Below are 22,571 nucleotides of genomic sequence, written 5' to 3'. Positions count from 1 at the left end.
TTACTAAGCAGGAGGTACCCGTGCCTGAAAGCACTACCAAGGACCACCTGACGTTGGTGGAACTCGGATACCCAGAGGGAGGCACCTAAGCCAAAGGCTCTGCCCGGAACCAGCTGACGGTACTGGAACCAGGATGGGGAGCAGAAGGTACAAGAGCAAAAGACACTGCCGAGAACCAGCTGACGGTACTGGAACCTGGACGGGTAGCCGAAGGTCCAAGAGCCAATGGAACTACCGAGGACCAGCTGACGTTACTGGAACCCGGTTACTAAGCAGGAGGTACCCGTGCCTGAAAGCACTACCAAGGACCACCTGACGTTGGTGGAACTCGGATACCCAGAAGGAGGCACCTAAGCCAAAGGCTCTGCCCGGAACCAGCTGACGGTACTGGAACCAGGATGGGGAGCAGAAGGCACAAGAGTAAAAGACACTGCCGAGAACCAGCTGACGGTACTGGAACCCGGATGGGTAGCCGAAGGTCCAAGAGCCAATGGAACTACCGAGGACCAGCTGACGTTACTGGAACCCGGTTACTAAGCAGGAGGTACCCATGCCTGAAAGCACTACCAAGGACCACCTGACGTTGGTGGAACTCGGATACCCAGAAGGAGGCACCTAAGCCAAAGGCTCTGCCCGGAACCAGCTGACGGTGCTGGAACCTGGATGGGGATCTATTCAAGCTTGTCTTCCTAGAGCCCCAACTAGCGGTGTTGGAGCAAAGGGTCAGCAGGGGGAGCAGAGTGTAGGCCGAAGCCTGCACTGGAGGCATTTGTAGGTCTGTTGTGTCTGCGTGGCTGTTGCAGGACACGTTGCCGGCTACACAGCAGGGGAACAGCTGGCGGTGCTGAACCCCACTGACACATTGGCTGGTGTTTTTCTCTGTGCAGCTAGCAGTACAGGGCGCCAACTGGCGGTGTTAGAGCCCAGGATCAGCAGGAGGAGAGGGAGCAGAGTGTAGGCCGAAGCCTGCACTGGTGGCAGCTTTGTGTCTGCGTGGCTTTTGCAGGACACGTTGCCGGCTACACAGCAGGGGAACAGCTGGCGGTGCTGAACCCCACTGACAGAGTGGCGGGTGTTTTTCTCGGTGCAGCTAGCACTCCCGGGCGCCAACTGGCGGTGTTAGAGCCCAGGGTCAGCAGGAGGAGCAGAGTGTAGGCCGAAACCTGCAGTGGAGCAAGTTGAAAGGGAACCATTAACCCCCCCCCAAGGCGTTTGTAGCTGAAAGAGCCATCTTGTACAGCACTAATGCTGGAAAAGGTAAACTTAGCTCTTTTAATTATGGTCCTTGCAAACGCTGTACTTGACACTTCTGAAATGTGTCCCCTCCCACCGTTCAACCGTCCGGTAGGTGGAACTTTCCTTCGTAATGTGACGCAGCACAGCCGTCATTCTTACCCCCTTGGCGCCGTGCGCCGCCTCCTCAGCGTTGTTTGAATCTGTCCCGGAGCCTGCGCTGGTATGTTAGCCCTTGGCCATGCACACATTTTGCGCTGCCCGTCTTCTGACATCATTTGGTGTCAGGCTGGCTGCGCCTGTGCGGCCGCGCTGGCCAAGATCCTGCCTCGCTGTGTCATCTAATGTAATCACTCTGCGGACCTGTGATCCATGGGCATGAGCAGTGCATATCCTCGCCTCTCACTCCCCTCCCTACGGCTTCTTCAGACTGTGCGGCGTCACGGCCGTGGCATGCTATTAGGGATCAGCTGACGTTGCACAGTCTGAAGAAGGCGTAGGGAGATGAGTGAGAGGCGGATGTTAAGATATGCACTGTGCATGTCCATGGATCACAGGCCCGCAGTGGGATTAAATCAGAAGACACTGCGAGGCGGGATCTCGGCCAGCGTGGCCGCACAGGCGCAGCCAGCCTGACACCAAAATAATGTCAGAAGACGGGCAGCGCTAAGTGTGCATGTCCAAGGGCTAACATAACAGCGCAGGCTCCGGGACAGATTCAAACAACGCTGAGGAGGCGGCGCACGGCGCCAAGTGGGTAAGAATGACGGCTGTGCTGCGTCACATTACGAAGGAAAGTTCCACCTACTGGACGGTTTAACGGTGGGAGGGGACACATTTCATAAGTGTTAGGTTCAGCATGTGCAAGGAGCACCACGAAAAGAGGCACTTTTTCCTTTTGCATCATTACTGCTGCACAAGGTGGCTCTTTCAGTAAGAAACGCCTGGGGGGGGGACAGGTTCCCTTAAATTTAAGTTGTTGTGCCTGCGTGGCGGTCGCATGACACGTTGCCGTATACACAGCAGGGGAGCAGCAGGCATTACTGAACCCCACTAACACATTGGCAAGGTGTTTGGCTCTGTGCGGACAGCACTTCCAGACAACAACTAGCGGTGTTGGAGCCCAGGGACAGCAGGAGGAGGAGGTGGAGGAGAGAGGAGGGATTGCCACACACACAGCTGGGGAACAGCTGACGTTACTGGACCCCAATAACAGAGGAGCGACTGTTGACTGTGCGGACAGCACTTCCAGACAACAACTAGCGGTGTTGGAGCCCAGGGACAGAAGGAGGAGGAGGTGGAGGAGAGAGGAGGGATTGCCACACACACAGCTGGGGAACAGCTGACGTTACTGAACCTCAATAACAGAGGAGCGACTGTTGACTGTGCGGACAGCACTTCCAGACAACAACTAGCGGTGTTGGAGCCCAGGGACAGAAGGAGGAGGAGGTGGAGGAGAGAGGAGGGATTGCCACACACACAGCTGGGGAACAGCTGACGTTACTGAACCCCAATAACAGAGGAGCGACTGTTGACTGTGCGGACAGAACTACCAGGCAACAACTAGCGGTGTTGGAGCCCAGGGACAGAAGGAGGAGGAGGTGGAGGAGAGAGGAGGGATTGCCACACACACACAACTGGGGAACAGCTGACGTTACTGAACCCCAATAACAGAGGAGCGACTGTTGACTGTACGGACAGCACTTCCAGACAACAACTAGCGGTGTTGGAGCCCAGGGACAGAAGGAGGAGGAGGTGGAGGAGAGAGGAGGGATTGCCACACACACAGCTGGGGAACAGCTGAAGTTACTGAACCCCAATAACAGAGGAGCGACTGTTGACTGTGCGGACAGCACTTCTGGACAGCAACTAGCGTTGTTGGAGCCCAGGGACAGCAGGAGGAGCAGAGGAACACAGTGTAGGCCGAAGCCTGATTGGAGAAAGTCGAAAGGGAACCTTTAACCCCCCCAAGGCGTTTGTAGCTGAAACAGCCAGCTTGTGTAGCAAAAAGGATGCAAAAGGAAAAGGTTGCTCTTTTCATTATGCTCCTTGCAAACACAGAACTAAACACTTAAAAAATGTGTCCCCTGATACCGTGAGACCGTCCCGGAGGTGGGACTTTCCTTTGTAATGTGACGCAGCACAGCCGTCATTCCTACCCCCTTGGCGCCGTGCGTCGGCTCCTCAGCGTTGTTTGATTCCGTCCCGGAGCCTGCGCTGTTATGTTATCCCTTGGCCAGGCACACTTAGCGCTGCCCATCTTCTGACATCATTTGGTGTCAGTCTGGCTGCGCCTGTGCGGACGCGCTGGCCGAGAGCCCGCCTCGCAGTGTCATCTAATGTAATCCCACCGCGGGCCTGGGATCCGTGGCCATGCGCAGTGCATATCCTCGCCTCTCACTCCCCTCCCTCCGGCTTCTTCAGACTGTGCGGTGTCACGGCCGTGGCATGCTATTAGGGATCAGCTGACGGCGCACAGTCTGAAGAAGGCGAAGGGAGATGAGTGAGAGGCGGAGGTGAAGATATGCACTGCGCATGCCCATGGATCCCAGGCCCGCAGTGTGATTAAATCAGAAGACACTGCGAGGCGGGATCTCGGCCAGCGCGGCCGCACAGGCGCAGTCAGCCTGACACCAAATGATGTCAGAAGAGGGGCAGCGCTAAGTGTGTCTGACCAAGGGATAACATAACAGCGCAGGCTTCGAGACAGAATCAAACAACGCTGAGGAGCCGGCGCAGTTCGCCGGGGGGGGGGGGGTAAGAATGACGGCTGTGCTGCGTCACATTACGAAGGAAAGTCCCACCTCCGGGACGGTTTTACGGTATCAGTGGACACATTTTATAAGTGTTAAGTTCTGCGTGTGCAAGGAGCTAAACAAAAATAGCTACCTTTTCCTTGTGCAGCATTACTGCTGCACAAGTGGCTTTTTCAGTAACAAAAGGCCTTGGGGGGGGGGGGACAGGTTCCCTTACATTTAAGTTGTTGTGTCAGCGTGGCGGTCGCAGGACACATTGCCGGCTACACAGCTGGGGATCAGCTGACGTTACTGAAACCCAATAACACTGGGTCGTATGTTTTGACTGTGCAGACGGCACTTCTGAGCCTCAACTGGCGGTGTTGGAGCCCAGGATTTTAAGTTCAGGTGGTAGAAAGATGAACACAACAGGAGACCTGGATACTGTAGAAAGTCACCTAATTATTTAATCAGGAAGAGGAGTGGCAAATTCCTGCGAGATCCAGGCCTTGTTCATTTTCAGGAAAGTAAGCCGGTCAACGTTATCAGAGGACAGTCGCATGCGACGGTCAGTTAGTACACCACCTGCAGCACTAAAGACGCGTTCCGATAATACACTAGCCGCAGGGCAAGCCAGCACCTCCAATGCATACTGGCTTGGCTCTGGCCATGTATCCAGCTTTGAGACCCAAAACTTGAAAGGGGAAGAGCCGTCTGGGAGTACAGCAAGAGGGCAAGACATGTAGTCTGTCACCATCTGACGGAACCGTTGCCTCCTGACTGGAGCCGTCTGTGATGGTGTAGAATTTTGTGGCGGGCACACAAAACTGTTCCACAGTTGGGCCATACTGGTCTTGCCTTTGGCAAAGGCACTGCTTCTGCTCCCTCTTTGTGCAGAGCTTCCTCCACTGCCTGGACGCACTGAGCTGCTTTGTAATGCACTAGCAGCACTTCTCTCAGTTGGACTGGAGAAGATGATGGAATTCACCAGTGTGTCTTGGTACTCCCGCATTTTTCGCTCCCGGTTCAACGGTGTGATGAGGCTTTCTACGTTGTCCCGGTAGCGAGGATCGAGGAGGGTGAACACCCAATAATCAGACATGTTGAGAATGTGGGCGATGCGGCGGTCGTTTCTCAGGCACTGCAGCATGTAATCCACCATGTGCTGCAGACTGCCAACTGCCCAAGAAACGCTGTCCCCTGCTGGAGGCGTGATCTCTGCCCGCTCGTCATCACCCCACCCTCGCTGTACACACTGAGTACTGGACAATTGTGTAACTCCCTCCTCTGGACGGATGTCTTCCTCCTCCATTGACTCCTCCTCATCCTCCTCACAAACTGTCCCCTGCCTACGCGTTTGTGAGGAACCACGTGGCGCTGACTGTCCAGAAGATGATGGAAATGGTGAATCCTCATCCTCCACCTCTTCCACAACATCATCCCTTAGCACTTGCAGTGATTTTTCAAGCAGGCAGATAAGGGGGACAGTCATGCTGACTAGTGCATCATCTGCACTCGCCATCCGCGTGGAATAATCGAAGGGACGCAAAACCTGGCAGACGTCCTTCATAGTGGCCCACTCTGTGGTTGTGAAGTCTGAACGGCACGGAGTGCGACTTCTTTGCGCCTGATGCAGCTGGTACTCCATTACAGCTTGCTGCTGCTCACACAACCGCTCCAACATATGTAACGTGGAATTCCACCTGGTAGGTAGGTCACATATGATGCGATGTTCCGGCAGGCGGTGTCGGCGCTGCAGAGCCGCAATGCGCGATTTTGCCGTGCTGGAACGCCGCAAGTGAGCACACTCTAGGCGGACCTTGTGCAGCAGTGCATCAAGATCCGGATAGTCCCTCATAAAACTCTGCACAACCAAATTGAGCACATGTGCCAGACATGGGATGTGAGTGAGGTTGCCGAGGCCCAGAGCTGCCACCAGATTTCGGCCATTATCACACACTACCATGCCTGGCTGGAGATTTGCTGCCACAAACCACACATCGCTCTCCTGCTTGATGGCATTCCAGAGCTCCTGCGCTGTGTGGCTTCGATTCCCCAAAGAAATTAATTTCAAGACGGCCTGTTGACGTTTGGCCACAGCTGTGCTCATGTCGGTCATAACAGGTAAACGTTCATCACGGGTCCATGTGGAGGTGGACTGTGACGGCTCCTGCAGCGATGATTCTGAGGAACTGGTGTAAGAGGAGGAGTCAATGCGTACAGAATGGATTCCTGCAATCCTTGGAGTGGGCAGGACACGTCCTGCGCCACTCGCACGATCTGTACCCGGCTCAACAACATTAACCCAATGGGCAGTGAGGGAAAGGTATCGCCCCTGTCCATGTTGACTGGTCCACGCATCGGTGGTGAGGTGGACCTTGCTACTGACGGCGTTCAGTAGCGCGTGTTTTATGTGTCCCTCCACATGCTTGTGCAGGGCAGGGACAGCTTGCCTGCTGAAGTAAAAGGGCACATTGTACTGTGGGACTGCCAATGACATCAAGTCACGGAAGCTGTCAGTCTCCACCAGCCTGAATGACAGCATTTCCAGTGACAGAAGTTTGGCAATGCCTGCAGTCAGAGCCTGTGCTCGTGGGTGGTTTGACGAGAAAGGCCGCCTTTTCTCCCATGCCTGTACTATCGATGGCTGTAGACTGGGCTGGGAGTGTGTGGATGACTGGGAAGGTGGTGCTGCGGGTGGAATTACAGTGGGTCTCTGGACAACAGGGCCAGAGGTTCTTCCACGGCGATCCTGGGAGGAAGCCGAACCAGCTGCGTGTGAGCTGGAGGAAGAGGCAACACGAGCTGAAGAGATGGTAGCTGCTGCTGTTTTTCGAACTCCGCCGCGTGCCTGGTGCGCACATGTTTCCACATGTTGGAGGTATTGAGGTTGCTGACATTTCGACCTCTTTTAACTTTGTGATGACACACCTTGCATTTGACATAGCAAATGTCATCTGCAACTGTGTCAAAAAAGGACCATGCACTGCAAGTCTTGGGAGCGCCCTTTTTGGCTTTTGGAAGAGACATGCTCTGAACGGGTGCCAAAGCGGAGGCTGCAGGATCCGCAGTCTTCCCCCTCCCTCTGCCTCTTTGGCCCGTTCGGGGAATCTCTTCCTCAGAGCTGCTCCCACCACCTTCCTGTCCCTCACGCCAAGATGGGTCAAGGACCTCATCATCTACACTACCCTCTGCCACCAACTGCTCCTCCTGGGTAGTCTCAGCAGCAGAGCACGCACCAGAAAGTGGCACCTGAGTGTCATCAGCGGATGCGTCCTGCGATGTGGTGACCGGAGGCACTGGCCCACCTGCCTCTTCAGAGGAAGAGAGAAAAAGCGGTTGGGCATCATTGCACCCTGCCTCTTCTTCCATTTCTCCAATGCTGCTTGGCTGGCCCCCTGTTTCCAAGCCAAGAGATTCAGAGAACAGAAGTAGAGACGGCTCCTGTCCTGGGCTCTCTGTCTGCCTGGGCAATTTGGCAGGTGGTGAAGAAACAGGTGGGTGCTCTCCAGTGCTCTGTGTCTGAGAGGATGTGGCACTAATTGAAGTCGATGCATTAGCTGCCATCCATCCAACAACGGCTTCAATTTGGTCTTCACGCAGCAGCGATGTGCGGCGCTCTCCGACAAAGCTGCGCATGAACGACTGTTCCCTGCTGAAAGTGGGTGCTGATGAGTCACCGGTGCCCGCAGCAGGCACAGAATCCCCACGTCCTCTCCCTGTTCCGCGCCCACGCCCACGTGCCTTACTCCCTGCCTTCTTCATCTTGGTTGACTGATAAAGATAAGCAGAAAAGTACTAACGGCTTTGTGTGCTTATTCCTGAACAGCTCCTAACAGGTATAAGAAACACTAATTTTCTAAAATGTGGACTAGACTTTAATATGAGCTAATGTAGCCTACACAAATGTAAAGTGGTGTGTTTGGTGAACTTTATTATTTATTTTTTGGGGGCTGAACTGACAACAGAGAGAGCTGCAGTCACACGGAGACCGTGCAGACAGCCGTAAACGGCGCTGCAAGGCTCCAAAAACCTCCTCTGTGTTATCCTATGTAGTGTTTTTCCACAAGTTAGCTGGATACGGGTGGAAAGTCACTAATAGGAATTATTAGAAAAAATGAGCAGCAGACTACACTACTTGAAAAAAAAAATAGAACAGTATGAGGCAATGAACCACCCTCCCTGAACTGAATACAACCAGCTATGGCCTATGGCTGCGCACAGACTAGAGAGTGGGCTGCACTCACACACACACACACACACACACACACAGACCTTGCAGATCGCTGTGAAAACAGCGCTGCATGGCAAAAGCAAGGTGATTAGTAGGTGAACACAGCGGTCGCTAAATTAGCCTTGGAAAAGAACAATGAAGCAAATCGCTATCTCTAAACTGGCCCTCAGTCAGCAAACAGCGTCCTGTCACTAACTGAATTCACAGCAGAGTGAGCGTAAAATGGCGCCAGCGACTTTTAAACTGTAGCATGACATCATTTCAGCAGCCAATCACAGCCTTGCCAGTAGTTTCATGCCCTCCATGCTGAACAGGATGTGCCCACACTTGGAATCATTCTCATTGGCTGAATTCGTGCAAATTTGTGCAGTTTGAATCCTGGGAACTTCCGATTCCGGTATCCGATACGCGGCAAGTATCGGATCTCGGTATCGGAATTCCGATACCGCTAAGTATCGGCCGATACCCGATACTTGCGGTATCGGAATGCTCAACACTATTCCTGAGACAATGCCATGGTTATGTTTCGGCTGTGTCTGATATTGCAGCTCAACAGATTTACTTTACTACAAATAAGCTGCAAAACTAAACGTGGGAGCACGTTTTTCGTATCTGATTATGCACAGACAAGATCAGGATCTTAGTTGTTTTAAGTGATTAGATCTAAAATCTGCATTACAGCAGCCACATAGATACTGAAGTGAGAAGATAACCAAGTTGTGTGGGATAGTGTGGTGGGCATGCTCTGTGACCTGTGCAGAGCTCAATGTGCAGGGAAGGTGATGAGGAGATATGCTGGCACCTTCACCTGGATCCTGTGTTATCTACCTCCAGACTTATATTAGTGCTGTTTGCTTTCATTGCAATCCTGCCTTTCATAAATATGAGAATGACTCCAGAGAAGTGATCTCTACAGGACCGGGAGTGTCAGCCTTCATGAATTCCTTGAAATCCGCTTTTCCCCATATATTTGAACACTTCAATTTGCCTAATAAAAAATAAACTTACCCGGCAACATTGCAGAACGGGCTAATGTTGATTTGTGTGGCCACATTCACTTCCCCAAAATAGATCGCAATTGTAACACCCATAGGACTATCATACCTTGTACATTTTGTGTGGCTGCACTCACGTTTCCAAAATTCTCATCTCTTTCTCTCTTTCCAGTATTCTAAATTCTTCAACTTAAATCAAATTTTGTGGAAAATTCAACCACATCCAATTTCAAAAGATATGCTTATCTCTAGTCAGTGATTTTTCTAGTGCACTCATTGTCATCAATATTTTGGATCAAAATTTTCATCAGTGTTTGCTCCATGTCAGTTTTTACAATCAGTGTATCATCAGTGATTTTTTCGTATGAATAAATACATTAAAGTGCACCTGTCAGCAGGATTTTGCTAAGTAAACTGCAGACACTGTCAGGTTGGTGCTGTTATACTGATTAAAAAGATACCTGGGGTGAAGACATCCGTCTTGTGGTTCTTGTGTAATAAGTGTTAGACGTTTTCAGTTAATGAGATTCTCGTTCTCCGGGGCGGGACTGCGGGCAGAGTCTTATCTTCCTGCTCTAAGCCAGAGCAACCAAGATGAGACCTGCCCACAGGCTGCCTTGAAGCCAAACTTGTTCCTCATCATGGAGACAGACTAGTTGTGCTTTGGGGCAGCCTTTGGGCAGGTCTTTCCTTGGTTTCTCTGGCTTAGAGCAGGAAGAGCTGACTCTGCCCATAGTCCTGCCCCAGAGGACAAGAAAACTTTGAACACTTATTACGCAAGAAAAGCAAGACGGATTTCTTCACCCCAGGTGTCATTTTAATCAGTATAACAGCACCAAACTGACAGTGTCTTTGGCTTTCATAGCAAAATCCTGCTGACAGGTTAACTTTATTAAATAAGGCTTCTCCTTTCCATTCCAATGTTAATCATGGCCAGGGTGACAATTGCATGTAGGTTTTAATGTATGCTGTCAGTGATTTTTTGCAGATGCCATAGACTTGTATAGGTAATTTTGATTCAAAATGAACATGGTCCGCAAAAAAACATGGACATGTGAACAGCCATCTAGATTATAGAGAGTATCTCCATGAAAAACATTTGTGATTCACAGATTTCTGAATGAGGCCTAAAGTCATTTTTAAATAGTTTCTGTAAAGAACAGCTGATAACATGTCTTGCTTTGTTGTTCTTTAATCACCATTTGAAGTTTCTGGATAATTAGATTTTGGAGCAGAGGGGCCGGACTGAGCACAGGTCTTCTCCTCCCTGTCTAAGATTCCTCGACCCCTCCACCTGCCTCCAGTCTGTGAATGACCTGCCTTCTCTGTTTGAAATCTCAGCAGTGACCTGTCTTTCAAAGACCGGAGGCTGGTGGGGGACGGGGAATCACAGACTGTACATTGACTGAGGTGTTGGGGAATCACAGACAGGCAAGAGAAGACCCAGTGCACAGTCCGGCCTCTGTGCTCCGAAATCTAATTAGCAAAAAACTTCAAATGGTGATTAAAGAATAACATCAAAGTGGATTTCTTCACTAAAGGTATCAATGTATTAAAAAATGAAACACTTTTTTACTTGATCAATGTTAGCAGCTGTAAATAACATGGTGTTTTTCTGAAAAGATGTGAAGCAGAACATTTTCATTTCAGTTGAAAAATAGTAGAGCGAATACTGCCTCAAACCATGTATAAAATATCAATAGCTAATATAAAATAATATAATCCGATTTCCAAAAATCATTACATCCTTCTTCATTTTAAGTTTGAACATAACTTGAACTTTCAGAAACAGCAAGAGAGTCAACAAATTTGTCACGTACTGCTGCATTTTAGCTATTTCTTACAGGAGTCACGCCGTCACTGGCAATAGATCGCTGGGTGCACTTACTTATGATATGGTTGTGTGACTCATCAACTAGTTTAAATAGATTTTTTTTAGACGTATAGTAGTGTTCAAAATAATAGCAGTCTATGACTAACCAGATTAATCACTGTTTTTAGTGTAAATTATATTACCACATGTCAAACAATTTACCAGTTGGTGCCGTAGATTCTAAGAAAACCAACAGAATCAGCATTAATGATCTGCAGGTTTTTGAGTTTGTGTATTAGAATAATTAATTGAAAAGGGGCTGTGTTCAAAATAATAGCAGTGTGGAGTTCAATTTGTGAGGGCAATCATTCTGTGAAGAAGCAGGAGTGAATCAGGTGGCCCTTATTTAAAGGGAACCTGTCAGCAGGATTGTGCACAGTAACCTACAGACAGTGTCAGGTTGTTGCCGTTATACTGATTATATTGATACCTGGTGTGGAGAAACGGGGTCAGTCGGTGCTCTCGTCCGCTGGCCCGGCTGTCTTTAGCAAGACTGCATGGACCACGGCTCATACCACTGAACGCCCGCTCTATTTCCCCGTGGGCAATACACTACACAGACAACACAGGGTTAAGGTAAAACAGTGTGGCAATACTTTATTGAACCACAACACACAATAGCAAACAGAACAATCTCACCATGGCTGGAATTGTTTGGTTACATGGGCGCATATAAAATATCACTGCGTCTCCACATATTTCCAGTATGACACGATGTCAGAGCTCCCAGGGTCACATGGGCGCATATAAAAGATCACTGCGTCTCCATGTCTTTCCAGTATGACATGATGTCAGAGCTCCCAGGGTCGCTACTCCATCTGTGGATGAACCCACAGAGAAGGGGTAACGACAAGCATAATGAGATGACCAAGAACTGTCCATAGAGTCCATACAAGGTCCAAAGCCAGTTGACATGAGAGTCACCACCTGGCTTATCTGACCATCTCCATGGAACCAGGCAACCAGCGGATCCCAAACCTGGCTTTCTCCAAACATATCCATGGTGCAGAGATGGTCACTGGATCAGATCTGTGTCCTTCCAACCGGAGCCAAAAACCCCTAGGTTGTATCCTATAGAATCCTAGATCAGTGTCCCTCGTGATGGTGCCATGATGAATTGGCTGCAGTCCTTTCTCTTGTCTGTTGGGTGGTTTGCAGAATGTCTGGCTGGTAGCTCTGTATAACTTCAGACTCCCAGGATGTGATCTCAGAGTCTTTTTTATACCCAAGGAATTACCCAGAGTCTTTCAGTCCAACATCAAGATAAGGTAAACAATGGTGATGGGATTAAGTAGCACTATTAGCATATAAGCACACATCAATAAACAAAGCTTAACCCACTCAATGTACAGTCACTATTACAGACTTACACAGTATGTTAGATAGTATATCAGTGGGCAAGTCTGTCCTCTTGACCCACCAGACACAAACACCTAAATTCACAAGCCAATATACAGACAAAAAGCCAGTTCTTTTGGCTTTGCAAAAACATGCCTGTCTGGGAAATTAAGATACAATCTGGTTTCTTCACACCTGGGTTGATGAAATCCGTCTTGTGGTTGTTGTGTAATCTTTATTTTTAGTTTTGAGTTAATGATATGCTCGTGCTCCCGGGCGGCCTATGGGGGGGTCTTCATGTGGTGCTCTGGTTAGGTATTCATAATGCACACTGCTGACAGGTCACTGATCCCTCACTGACCTGCCCCCTCGTTTGCATAATGAATGTATGTACATACTGAAAAAAAAAACTCTTCTGCTGGCAGGGGCAGCCATGGCATCTGCACTGCAGCATAATTGCATGTTTACTGTGTTGTTAATAAATGTGCCTGAGGCTATCCTGAGGAGTAGAAAAAAAGAATCAGTTTTAAAATGGCGCCCCTTGCCTGCGCAGTAGCAGCTATCGGTGTATATAGAGGTGATCTGATAGCTGCTACTGTGCAAGAACCGGCGGCGCCATCTTTGAGGATGATTTTTTTCTGCTTCTCTATCAAGATGGCACCGCTGGCGCCTGCACAATAGCAGCTATCAGATCACCCCTGTTTACACTGATAGCTGCTACTGCGCATGCGCGGCGGGCACCATTTTAAAATTGATTCTTTTTTTTTATTGGTTGGCAATCACAAAGGGAGCTGCCATGAGCAGATCTTGATGATTTCCATGCCCAAGTGTACTCAGCATAACAAAACATTCTTCAGAGAACCATTAATAACCTCATCGATAGAAGCCAAGTCGTGTAAGTGCGTGTGTTTCGGTGCTCGGAACTCATACTTGATACTGAATAAATCGAGATGTTTTGAAAATGTAGTTTCCATTTTTCCATAATTTGCATATCGTTATGTCTATCCACCTTGCGATTTCCATAATCCCATGACTTGGTGTTGCAATTTCAATGTTAAAGTGTGTATAAAAAAAAATAGTATATACAGTTAGGTCCATATATATTTGGACAGAGACAACATTATTCTAATTTTGGTTCTAGACATTACCACAATAAATTTTAAACAAAACGATTCAGATGCAGTTGAAGTTCAGACTTTCAGCTTTCATTTGAGGGTATCCACATTAAAATTGGATGAAGGGTTTAGGAGTTTCAGCTCCTTTCATATGTGTCACCCTGTTTTTAAAGGGACCAAAAGTAATTGGACAGATTAAATAATTGTAAATAAAATGTTCATTTCTAGTACTTGGTTGAAAATCCTTTGTTGGCAATGACTGCCTGAAGTCTTGAACTCATGGACCTCACCAGACGCTGTGTTTCCTCCTTTTTGATGCTCTGCCAGGCCTTCACTGCGGTGGTTTTCAGTTGCTGTTTGTTTGTGGGCCTTTCTGTCTGAAGTTTAGTCTATAACAAGTGAAATGCATGCTCAATTGGGTTGAGATCAGGTGACTGACTTGGCCATTCAAGAATATTCCACTTCTTTCCTTTAATAAACTCCTGGGTTGCTTTGGCTTTATGTTTTGGGTCATTGTCCATCTGTAGTATGAAACGACGACCAATCAGTTTGGCTGCATTTGGCTGTATCTGAGCACACAGTATGGCGGCTCTGAATACCTCAGAATTCATTCGGCTGCTTCTGTCCTGTGTCACATCATCAATAAACACTAGTGACCCAGTGCCACTGGCAGCCATGCATGCCCAAGCCATCACACTGCCTCTGCCGTGTTTTACAGATGAGGTGGTATGCTTTGGATCATGAGCTGTACCACGCCTTCGCCATACTTTTCTCTTTCCATCATTCTGGTAGAGGTTGATCTTGGTTTCATCTGTCCAAAGAATGTTATTCCAGAACTGTGCTGGCTTTTTTAGATGTTTTTGGCAAAGTCCAGTCTAGCCTTTTTATTCCTGATGCTTATGAGTGGCTTGCACCGTGCAGTGAACCCTCTGTAGTTACTTTCATGCAGTCTTCTCTTTATGGTAGATTTGGATATTGATACGCCGACCTCCTGGAGAGTGTTGTTCACTTGGTTGGCTGTTGTGAAGGGGTTTCTCTTCACCATGGAGATAATTCTGCGATCATCCACCGCTGTTGTCTTCCGTGGGCGCCCAGGTCTTTTTGCATTGATGAGATCACCAGTGCTTTCTTTCTTTCTCAGGATGTACCAAACTGTAGATTTTGCCACTCCTAATATTGTAGCAATTTTTCAGATGGGTTTTTTTCCTGTTTTCGCAGCTTAAGGATGGCTTGTTTCACCTGCATGGAGAGCTCCTTTGACCGCATGTTTACTTCACAGCAAAACCTTCCAAATGCAAGTACCACGCCTCAAATCAACTCCAGGCCTTTTATCTGCTTAATTGAGAATGACATAACGAAGGGACTGCCCACACCTGTCCATGAAGTAGCCTTGGAGCCAATTGTCCAATTACTTTTGGTCCCTTTAAAAACAGGGTGGCACATGTTAAGGAGCGGAAGCTCCTAAACCCTTCATCCAATTTTAATGTGGATACCCTCAAATGAAAGCTGAAAGTCTGAACTTCAACTGCATCTGAATTGTTTTGTTTAAAATTCATTTTGGTAATGTCTATAACCAAAATTAGAAAAAGGTTGTCTCTGTCCAAATATATATGGACCTAACTGTATAAGCAAAGCATGTATATCTTCTAGATTTATTTATTCATCTCAAATAGTCAGTGACAACCACATAGTATTTCCTTCTAAATGACAAAAAAAGAGCTTTTTTTTAATCAACTAGAAGGATAGGACGCCTTTGGCTTAGTATTTAAAAGTCTCTGACCGTGCTACTTCTTATGTTTATCTACAGTGCATGATGTACCTGGAGTTCATTTCATTTCTACTTCTGCCATTTGTAGCACAGACAGAATGGTCTGAATTAACATTTCATGCTTGAGGACAAAATCTTTTAAACATGTCTTTTCATTTTAGGAAGTTATAGAAGCTATTGCTGAATGTGCATTTAAGACGTCACCGTATCCAATTCTCCTGTCCTTTGAAAATCATGTGGATTCGTAAGTAATATACTTTTACCTGCAGCAACTTTACGTACTGTATATCGCAAACCAGAACTATCTTTTAAAGATTACGATTGTTTCTGTGCCACATACTCATTGTTGTAATGTTGTAATGTGTGCATTGCCTGTCATATAGTAAAGGCTTGTTCACATTATTAATGTTTTTTGTTTTTTTTTTAAATGCCGCATTTACAGTAACAGCAAAATTAATGAGATTTCTAAAATCTCATTTACTCGGTAGTTGCATATTTTTTTTGTCAATAATTCATTCTTTAAAAATTTCAGCATGTCAATTCTTTCAGAGATTTTACTGCTGTTTTTTCCCATTTAAAATAAAAACAATTTAGCACCAAAAGCATTAAAAAAAACATATAAAAAATGCATAAAAAAATGCACGTGTAATTTCCGCTATAGTTTTCTTGCCCATAGCCTGCACAAAAAAGTAGCACCAAAAAAGCTCTGTGTGAACATAACCTAATATTTATTACTGATTTAGCTAGTGTTTAGTTTTATACTTTAAGGACGGCGCAATTATAACATATTTAATTTACAATAAAATTGGAGATTTGTGGATGTAATCCGTGCTGCCGAATAAGATGTGGGACCAGATATAATCAAAATGAAGGATAGTGATTTTATTCAACGCGTTTTGGAGCTCAGATGACTTCTTCCTCAGGACACAACCACAAGTATACAGAGATAGAAAGATCTGCACACCCATAGAGGGGATGACCATTGTGTCGCTCAGCGCTGGACTGGGCCGTCTCTTCATTGGTACTGAGTGCTTCTGACTCAAGGTACCTATTGGCTGTCATCAGGAGGATGGCTCTGCCGATGCTGCACTGCGCTCCTGAATGAGGGGAGTATGGGATGGTCTTGGGGGTCTACTGAGTGTTTGGCAATCTCGAAATGCTATGATATCTGGAAGTGAATTATTCCTCCTTGACCTCGCAATATAACAATGCTTCAGGACCGCTTCATATCACTTGATTGACCCTCCATTGAAGTTGGAACTTGTGCAGAGAGGCACTTGGATACTGGTGGATACTGGTGGCACGCACGTGTTTTAATAGCATTGTGCAGTCTTAGCACAACCCTATTAGTGCCTATATATGTTTCTTGTTTTCCAAGTCACCATACAGCTTCATCAGTGGAAAAATAAAAAAGTTATAGCTCTCAGAATAAAGCGATGCAAAAATAATTATTTTCCATAAAATAGTTTTTATTGTGTAAAAGCACCAAGACATAAAAACCGATATAACTGTGATATCACTGTAATCGTACTGACCCAAAGAATAAAACTGCCTAATCAATTTGATCACAAGCGGAGCAACATAAAAAAAATCTTGAATTACTGGTTTTTGTTCATTCTGCCTTCCAAAAATCGGAATAGAAAGCGATCAAAAAATGTCACATGTCTTAAAATGGTACCAATAAAATTGTGAACTCGTTCCACAAAAACAAGTCCTCACATGACTCTGTCTGCCAAAATTTGGAAAAAATTATATCTCTCAATATAAAACTAGTTTTTGCAATAAAAAGCATATTTTATTGTGTGACAGCAGCCAAACATAAAAACCCAATATAAATCTGGTATCGCTGTAATCACAACGACCCGAATAATAAAGTCACCATATCACTTATACCACACGAGAAGCTGTGTAAGAGAAATAATTAAAACCTGTTCTTCACCTGTTTTGTTCATTCTGTCTCCCAAAGATCGCAGTAAGGCTCGGCGCACATTTATCCTGCACTCTGCGCAGAGCTCTTACACTGGGGTTTCCTGGTAAACCTCTGTCTGAAATACGTGATTCAGATGGAACCCCCGACTGAAGATTTCCTATAATGAGGCAGATGAAAGCACTGTGGACACCATAGGACCTGTGATCTGGCAGTGTCCGTCTTTTTAGGATTGCAGAAAAGTGCCGTAGGACACAGTTTTGTGCGCTTCTGAAAAGGACACCGCTGAACAGAGGCCAGATGGAGTCCAGAGTAACTCTGTTGCCTCAGTATAGTGAATGGATCCCTCAGGGTTTCATCTGAATCACGTCACTTGGAGATCTAGATGGAAACCCCAAAAAGAAAGTGCTCAGAGTAGAGTAAATAAATAGTAGATAAATTCCCAAAGGGGTATAATTTCCAAAATGGGGTCACTTGAGTGGGGATTCTGCTCTACTAGCAATTAGGGGCTCTGTATATGGAGTCCACCATCTATTCTAGGAAAATCTGCGCTCCAGGAGGCAAATAGCGCTCTGCCCCTCCTGAGTCTCTCCATATGGCTAAGCAGTACTATACAGCCACATATGGGGTATTGCCACGTTCAGTAGAAACTGTGCAACAAATGATGCTGCCATTTTTACCCACTTGTGTGAAAATGTAAAATCTGGGGCTAAAACTAAATTTTTGTATTAAAAATGTAGTTATTTTTCTTCACTGCCCAGTGGTATAAAATGTTGGTTTCCACTGTTTAGGAACATCAGGGTCTCTCCAAACGGGACATGGCGTCCGCTAATTATTTACATTCAAAAAGACAAATGATGCTCCTTCCTGCTGTGCGCCCAAACAGTAGTTTTTGCCCTCATATGGAGTATCTGTGTACTCAGGAGAGATTGCACAACAAATTGTTTTTCTGAATCCAACCTTCATTTGGCTATGCAGACTATTTGAGGCTACATTATTTCACATGGTGGATCTTGTATACTTCTTTGGTCTAGTACCAATCCGGTTCTATGATATATCTGTTATATACTATCCTCTTGTGTACTATTAAGGCCCCGTCTCACACAGCGACGCTGCAGCGATACAGACAACGATGCTGATCGCTGCAGCGTCGCTGTTTTGTCGCTGTGTGGTCGCTGGGGAGCTGTCACACAGACAGCTCTCTCCAGCGACCAACGATCAGGGGAACGACTTCGGCATCGTTGAAACGGTCTTCAACGATGCCGAAGTCCCCCTGCAGCACCCGGGTAACCAGGGTAAACATCGGGTTACTAAGCGCAGGGCCGCGCTTAGTAACCCGATGTTTACCCTGGTTACCAAAAAAACAAACACTACATACTCACCATCTGTTGCCCGTCAGGTCCCTTGCCGTCCGCTTCCCGCTCTGACTGTGTGCCGCCGTACAGTGAGAGCAGAGTGCAGCGGTGACGTCACTGCTGTGCTCTCACTTTACGGCGGCAGTCAGAGCAGGAAGCAGACGCCAAGGGACCTGACGGGCAACAGATGGTGAGTATGTACTGTTTTTTTTTTTTGGTAACCAGGGTAAACATCGGGTTACTAAGCGCGGCCCTGCGCTTAGTAACCCGATGTTTACCCTGGTTACCAGTGAAGACATCGCTGGATCGGTGTCACACCGATTCAGCGGGACCTCAACGACCAAAAAAAGGTCCAGGCCATTCCGACACGACCAGCGATCTCACAGCAGGGGCCTGATCGCTGGTACGTGTCACACATAGCGAGATCGCTACTGAGGTCGCTGTTGCGTCACAAAACTTGTGACTCAGCAGCGATCTCGCTAGCGATCTCGCTATGTGAGACGGGGCCTTTAGTCTGGCTATGTGGTTTAATATGTGTGCATATATATAGCTCCCTATTCAAGTATCAAACTTCTTATCTAGAATTGATCTAGGTATGCAAATACTCTAATCCAGTATTAGTTTGGCACTGTTTATTTCTAATCCAGCATTGATCAGGTTAAATAAATCTTCTAATCCAGTACTATTCTGGTATTGTGTATTTCTAATCCAGTATTGATCTGGCTAAACAAATTTTCTAATCCAGTATTAATCTGGCAGTGTTCACCCACTCATGCATTGCCTTAGTTTGGTATTGAATTGATAAATACAAAGCTTACTTATCTAAAGACCATAAATCTCATATAAATAAATGTTATTAGGTCCAATTTTGATCTGATTTTTATTGATGATCTTTTCTTCTTTTGTACTTAGGGTAAGGAAATTGGGTGGTTTTTATCAGGTATAAATAAATACATGGTTTTAAGGGGTTTATGTACACACAGCAAATTGTACGGTCCAATTTCGCCTGTTACTCAAGGTGCTCAACACACATCTAAATACACTGAGGGCTTACCTGCAGGGCCGGCCCGAACGTATAGGCGAACTAGGCGGCTGCCTAGGGCGCCGACCCTAAGGGGGCGCCAGAGAAAAAATAGAAAAAATTATACAAAATCTTTTCAAAAGGCAAAAAGTTTTAGGGATGGAAAGAAAAGTGTACATAAATTTTTTACCATAAATTTAAAAGAAAAACCGTTGAGCTTCAATTTACGCACGGAAAGGAGGCGCTAAACTACGGACTTGAGTCGTTTGCATCGTCTGCTGACAGGTGTTTGATCCCGCTCGTTTATTTTGCTCCTAAGTTTTCAAATGTTGGCAAAGCAAAGCAAACAACCAAAAATGCACACTTAGCACACACTACACTAAGGGGGCGCCTGAGAGAAAAAAATATGTATATATTTGTATATATTTGTCCTATACAACTTCTCAGAAGATTAATGAGTTAGGAGAGAGTTAATTAATCATTGTTGTTGTGGTTTATTTTGCTCCTAAATTTATATCCCAAGTTTTCATCTACTGCCAAGAATAGTAGGGGCGCAAAAAAATAGTTTCGCCTAGGGCGCCGTAATCTCTCGGGCCGGCCCTGCTTACCTGTGGTCACTTGTAGGGTTTTCTACTGTTTAGGCATATTAGGGGCTGTCCAAATGGGACATGGCATCTAATGATTCCAGGAAATTTGACATTCAAAAAGTCAAATGACGCTCCTTCCCTTCAGAGCCCTGCCGTGCGCCCAAACAGTAGTTTACTTCCTCATATGGGGTATTGGCGTACTCAGGAGAAACTGCACTACAAATTGTATAGTGCAATTTCTCCTGTTACCCTTATGAAAATGCAAAATTTGGGGCTGAAAACATATTTGTGGGGAAAATGTGATGTTTTTTATTTTTACGGCTCAACATTATAAACTTCTGTAAAGCACCTGAGGGTTCAATGTGCTCACGACACATCTAGTTCAGTTACCTGAGGGGTCTACTTTCCAAAATGGTGTCACTTGTGGGGGATTTTCACTGTTTAGGCACATCAGGGGCTTTCTAAACGCGACATGATGTCCGCTAATTGTTCCAGCAAATTTTGCATTCAAAAAGTCAAATGGTGCTCCTTCCCTTCCGAGCTCTGCCGTGCACCCAAACAGTGGTTTTCCCCCACATATGGGGTATTGGAATGCTCAGGAGAAATTGCACAACAAATTTTCTGGTCCATTTCTCCTGCCACCCTTGTAAAAACAAAAAAATGGGGTCTAAAATAAATTTTATGTGAAAAAGAAAATTAAATGTTCATTTTTTTTCCACATTCCAAAAATTCCTGTGAAGCACCTGAAGGGTTAATAAACTTCTTGAATGTGGTTATGAGCACCTTGAGGAGTGTAGTTTTTAGAATGGTGTCATTTTTTGGGTACCTTCTGTCATAAAGACCTATGAAAATCACTTAAAATGTGAGGTGGTCCCTAAAAAAACATTTTGTTGGAAAAATGAGAAATTGCTGGTCAGCTTTTAAAGGGAACCTGTCACCCCCAAAATCGAAGGTGAGCTAAGCCCATCAGCATCAGGGGCTTATCTACAGCATTCTGGAATGCTGTAGATAAGCTTCCGATGTATCCTGAAAGATGAGAAAAAGAGGTTAGATTATACTCACCCAGGGGCAGTCCTGCTGCGGTCCGATGGGCGTCGCGGTCCGGTCCGGGGCCTCCCATCTTCTTACAATGACGTCCTCTTCTTGTAGTCACGCTGTGGCTCCTGCGCAGGCGTACTTTGTCTGCCCTGTTTAGGGCAGAGCAAAGTACTGCAGTGCGCAGGTGCTGGGCCTCTCTGACCTTTCCTGGCGCCTGCGCACTGCAGTACTTTGCTCTGCCGCCGGAGCTGCAGCATGAATACAAGAAGAGGACGTCATCGTAAGAAGATAGGAGGCCCCGGACCGGACCGCGACACCCATCGTACCAGGACCGCCCCTGGGTGAGTGTAATCTAACCTCTTTTTCTCATCATTCAGGATACATCGGGGGGCTTATCTACAGCATTACAGAATGCTGTAGATAAGCCCCTGATGCTGGTGGGCTTAGCTCACCTTCGATTTTGGAGGTGACAGGTTCCCTTTAACCCTTATAACTTCCTAACAGAAATGTTTTTTTTTTCTTAAAAAATTGTGCTGATGTAAAGTAGACATGTGGGAAATATGTTATTTATTAAGTATTTTGTGTGACACATCTCTCTGATTTAAGGGTATATGAATTCAAAGTTTGAAAATTACAATATTTTCCAAATATTCACCAAATGTCCGTTTTCTTCACAAATAAACGCAATTTATAGCGAATAAATGTTACCACTATCATGAAGTACAATATGTCACGAAAAACTAATCTCAGAATCATCAGGATCCGTTGAAGCGTTCCAGAGTTATTATCAGATAAAGTGACAGTGGTCAGAATTGTAAAAAATTGGCCTGGTCATTAACATGCAGACCTCCTTGGAGGGTAAAAGGGTTAATGAATTGTAGGAAAGATTTCTCGTTGAAGAGTTTAGGACAAGTTTCTTAAGATATTTCTCTCTTTGGAGACATTTGTATATACTGTCTGTCAAGTCCACTAGTTCATGACATTTAGCTTTTTAACAAGTGGAAATCAGAAGGTTCTTACAAGTTCCTACAAGCCATGTTCCTTGCTTCAAAGAAATGAATCTAACAAGTAGCTGCCTTAATGCGGAAATCATGTTATCGTATCGTAATCCCGTCCTACTCTGCGAGTTCTGTATGTGTAAAATCACAATTTTCTTTTAACTTGGCATTGGTAGTTCTTGGAAACTTTTCAATGTGATTTACATTTAGAGCTGTGGATCAGAACATACGTCTGCGTTCTGTGATGTGTTTGTGCTGTGAATATATTTAGAAAGGGTCTTAAATCTGTGAAGTGAGCGGATAGGTAATTAAACTGCCAAATGTGTTGAAATGCCATATGTCTCTTATTTTTGG

At 46.1% G+C, this 22,571-nt stretch overlaps 1 protein-coding gene across 1 annotated transcript in view; it reads left to right on the top strand.

Annotated features, from left to right (window-relative positions):
• The window catches only part of PLCB1 (phospholipase C beta 1), a 1,010,585-nt gene that overhangs the window by 681,226 nt on the left and 306,788 nt on the right, over nucleotides 1–22,571 (top strand). The window contains exon 12 of the mRNA XM_077282634.1: nucleotides 15,453–15,535. Coding sequence (XP_077138749.1) covers nucleotides 15,453–15,535 — 83 coding nt within the window. The remainder of the gene's footprint in view (nucleotides 1–15,452; nucleotides 15,536–22,571) is intronic.

This window comes from Ranitomeya variabilis, chromosome 2, assembly GCF_051348905.1.
Source record: "Ranitomeya variabilis isolate aRanVar5 chromosome 2, aRanVar5.hap1, whole genome shotgun sequence".
NCBI classification, from domain to species: domain Eukaryota; kingdom Metazoa; phylum Chordata; class Amphibia; order Anura; family Dendrobatidae; genus Ranitomeya; species Ranitomeya variabilis.
The sequence above is the reverse complement of the archived record's forward strand: the minus strand, read 5'-3'. Positions and strand labels throughout refer to the sequence as shown.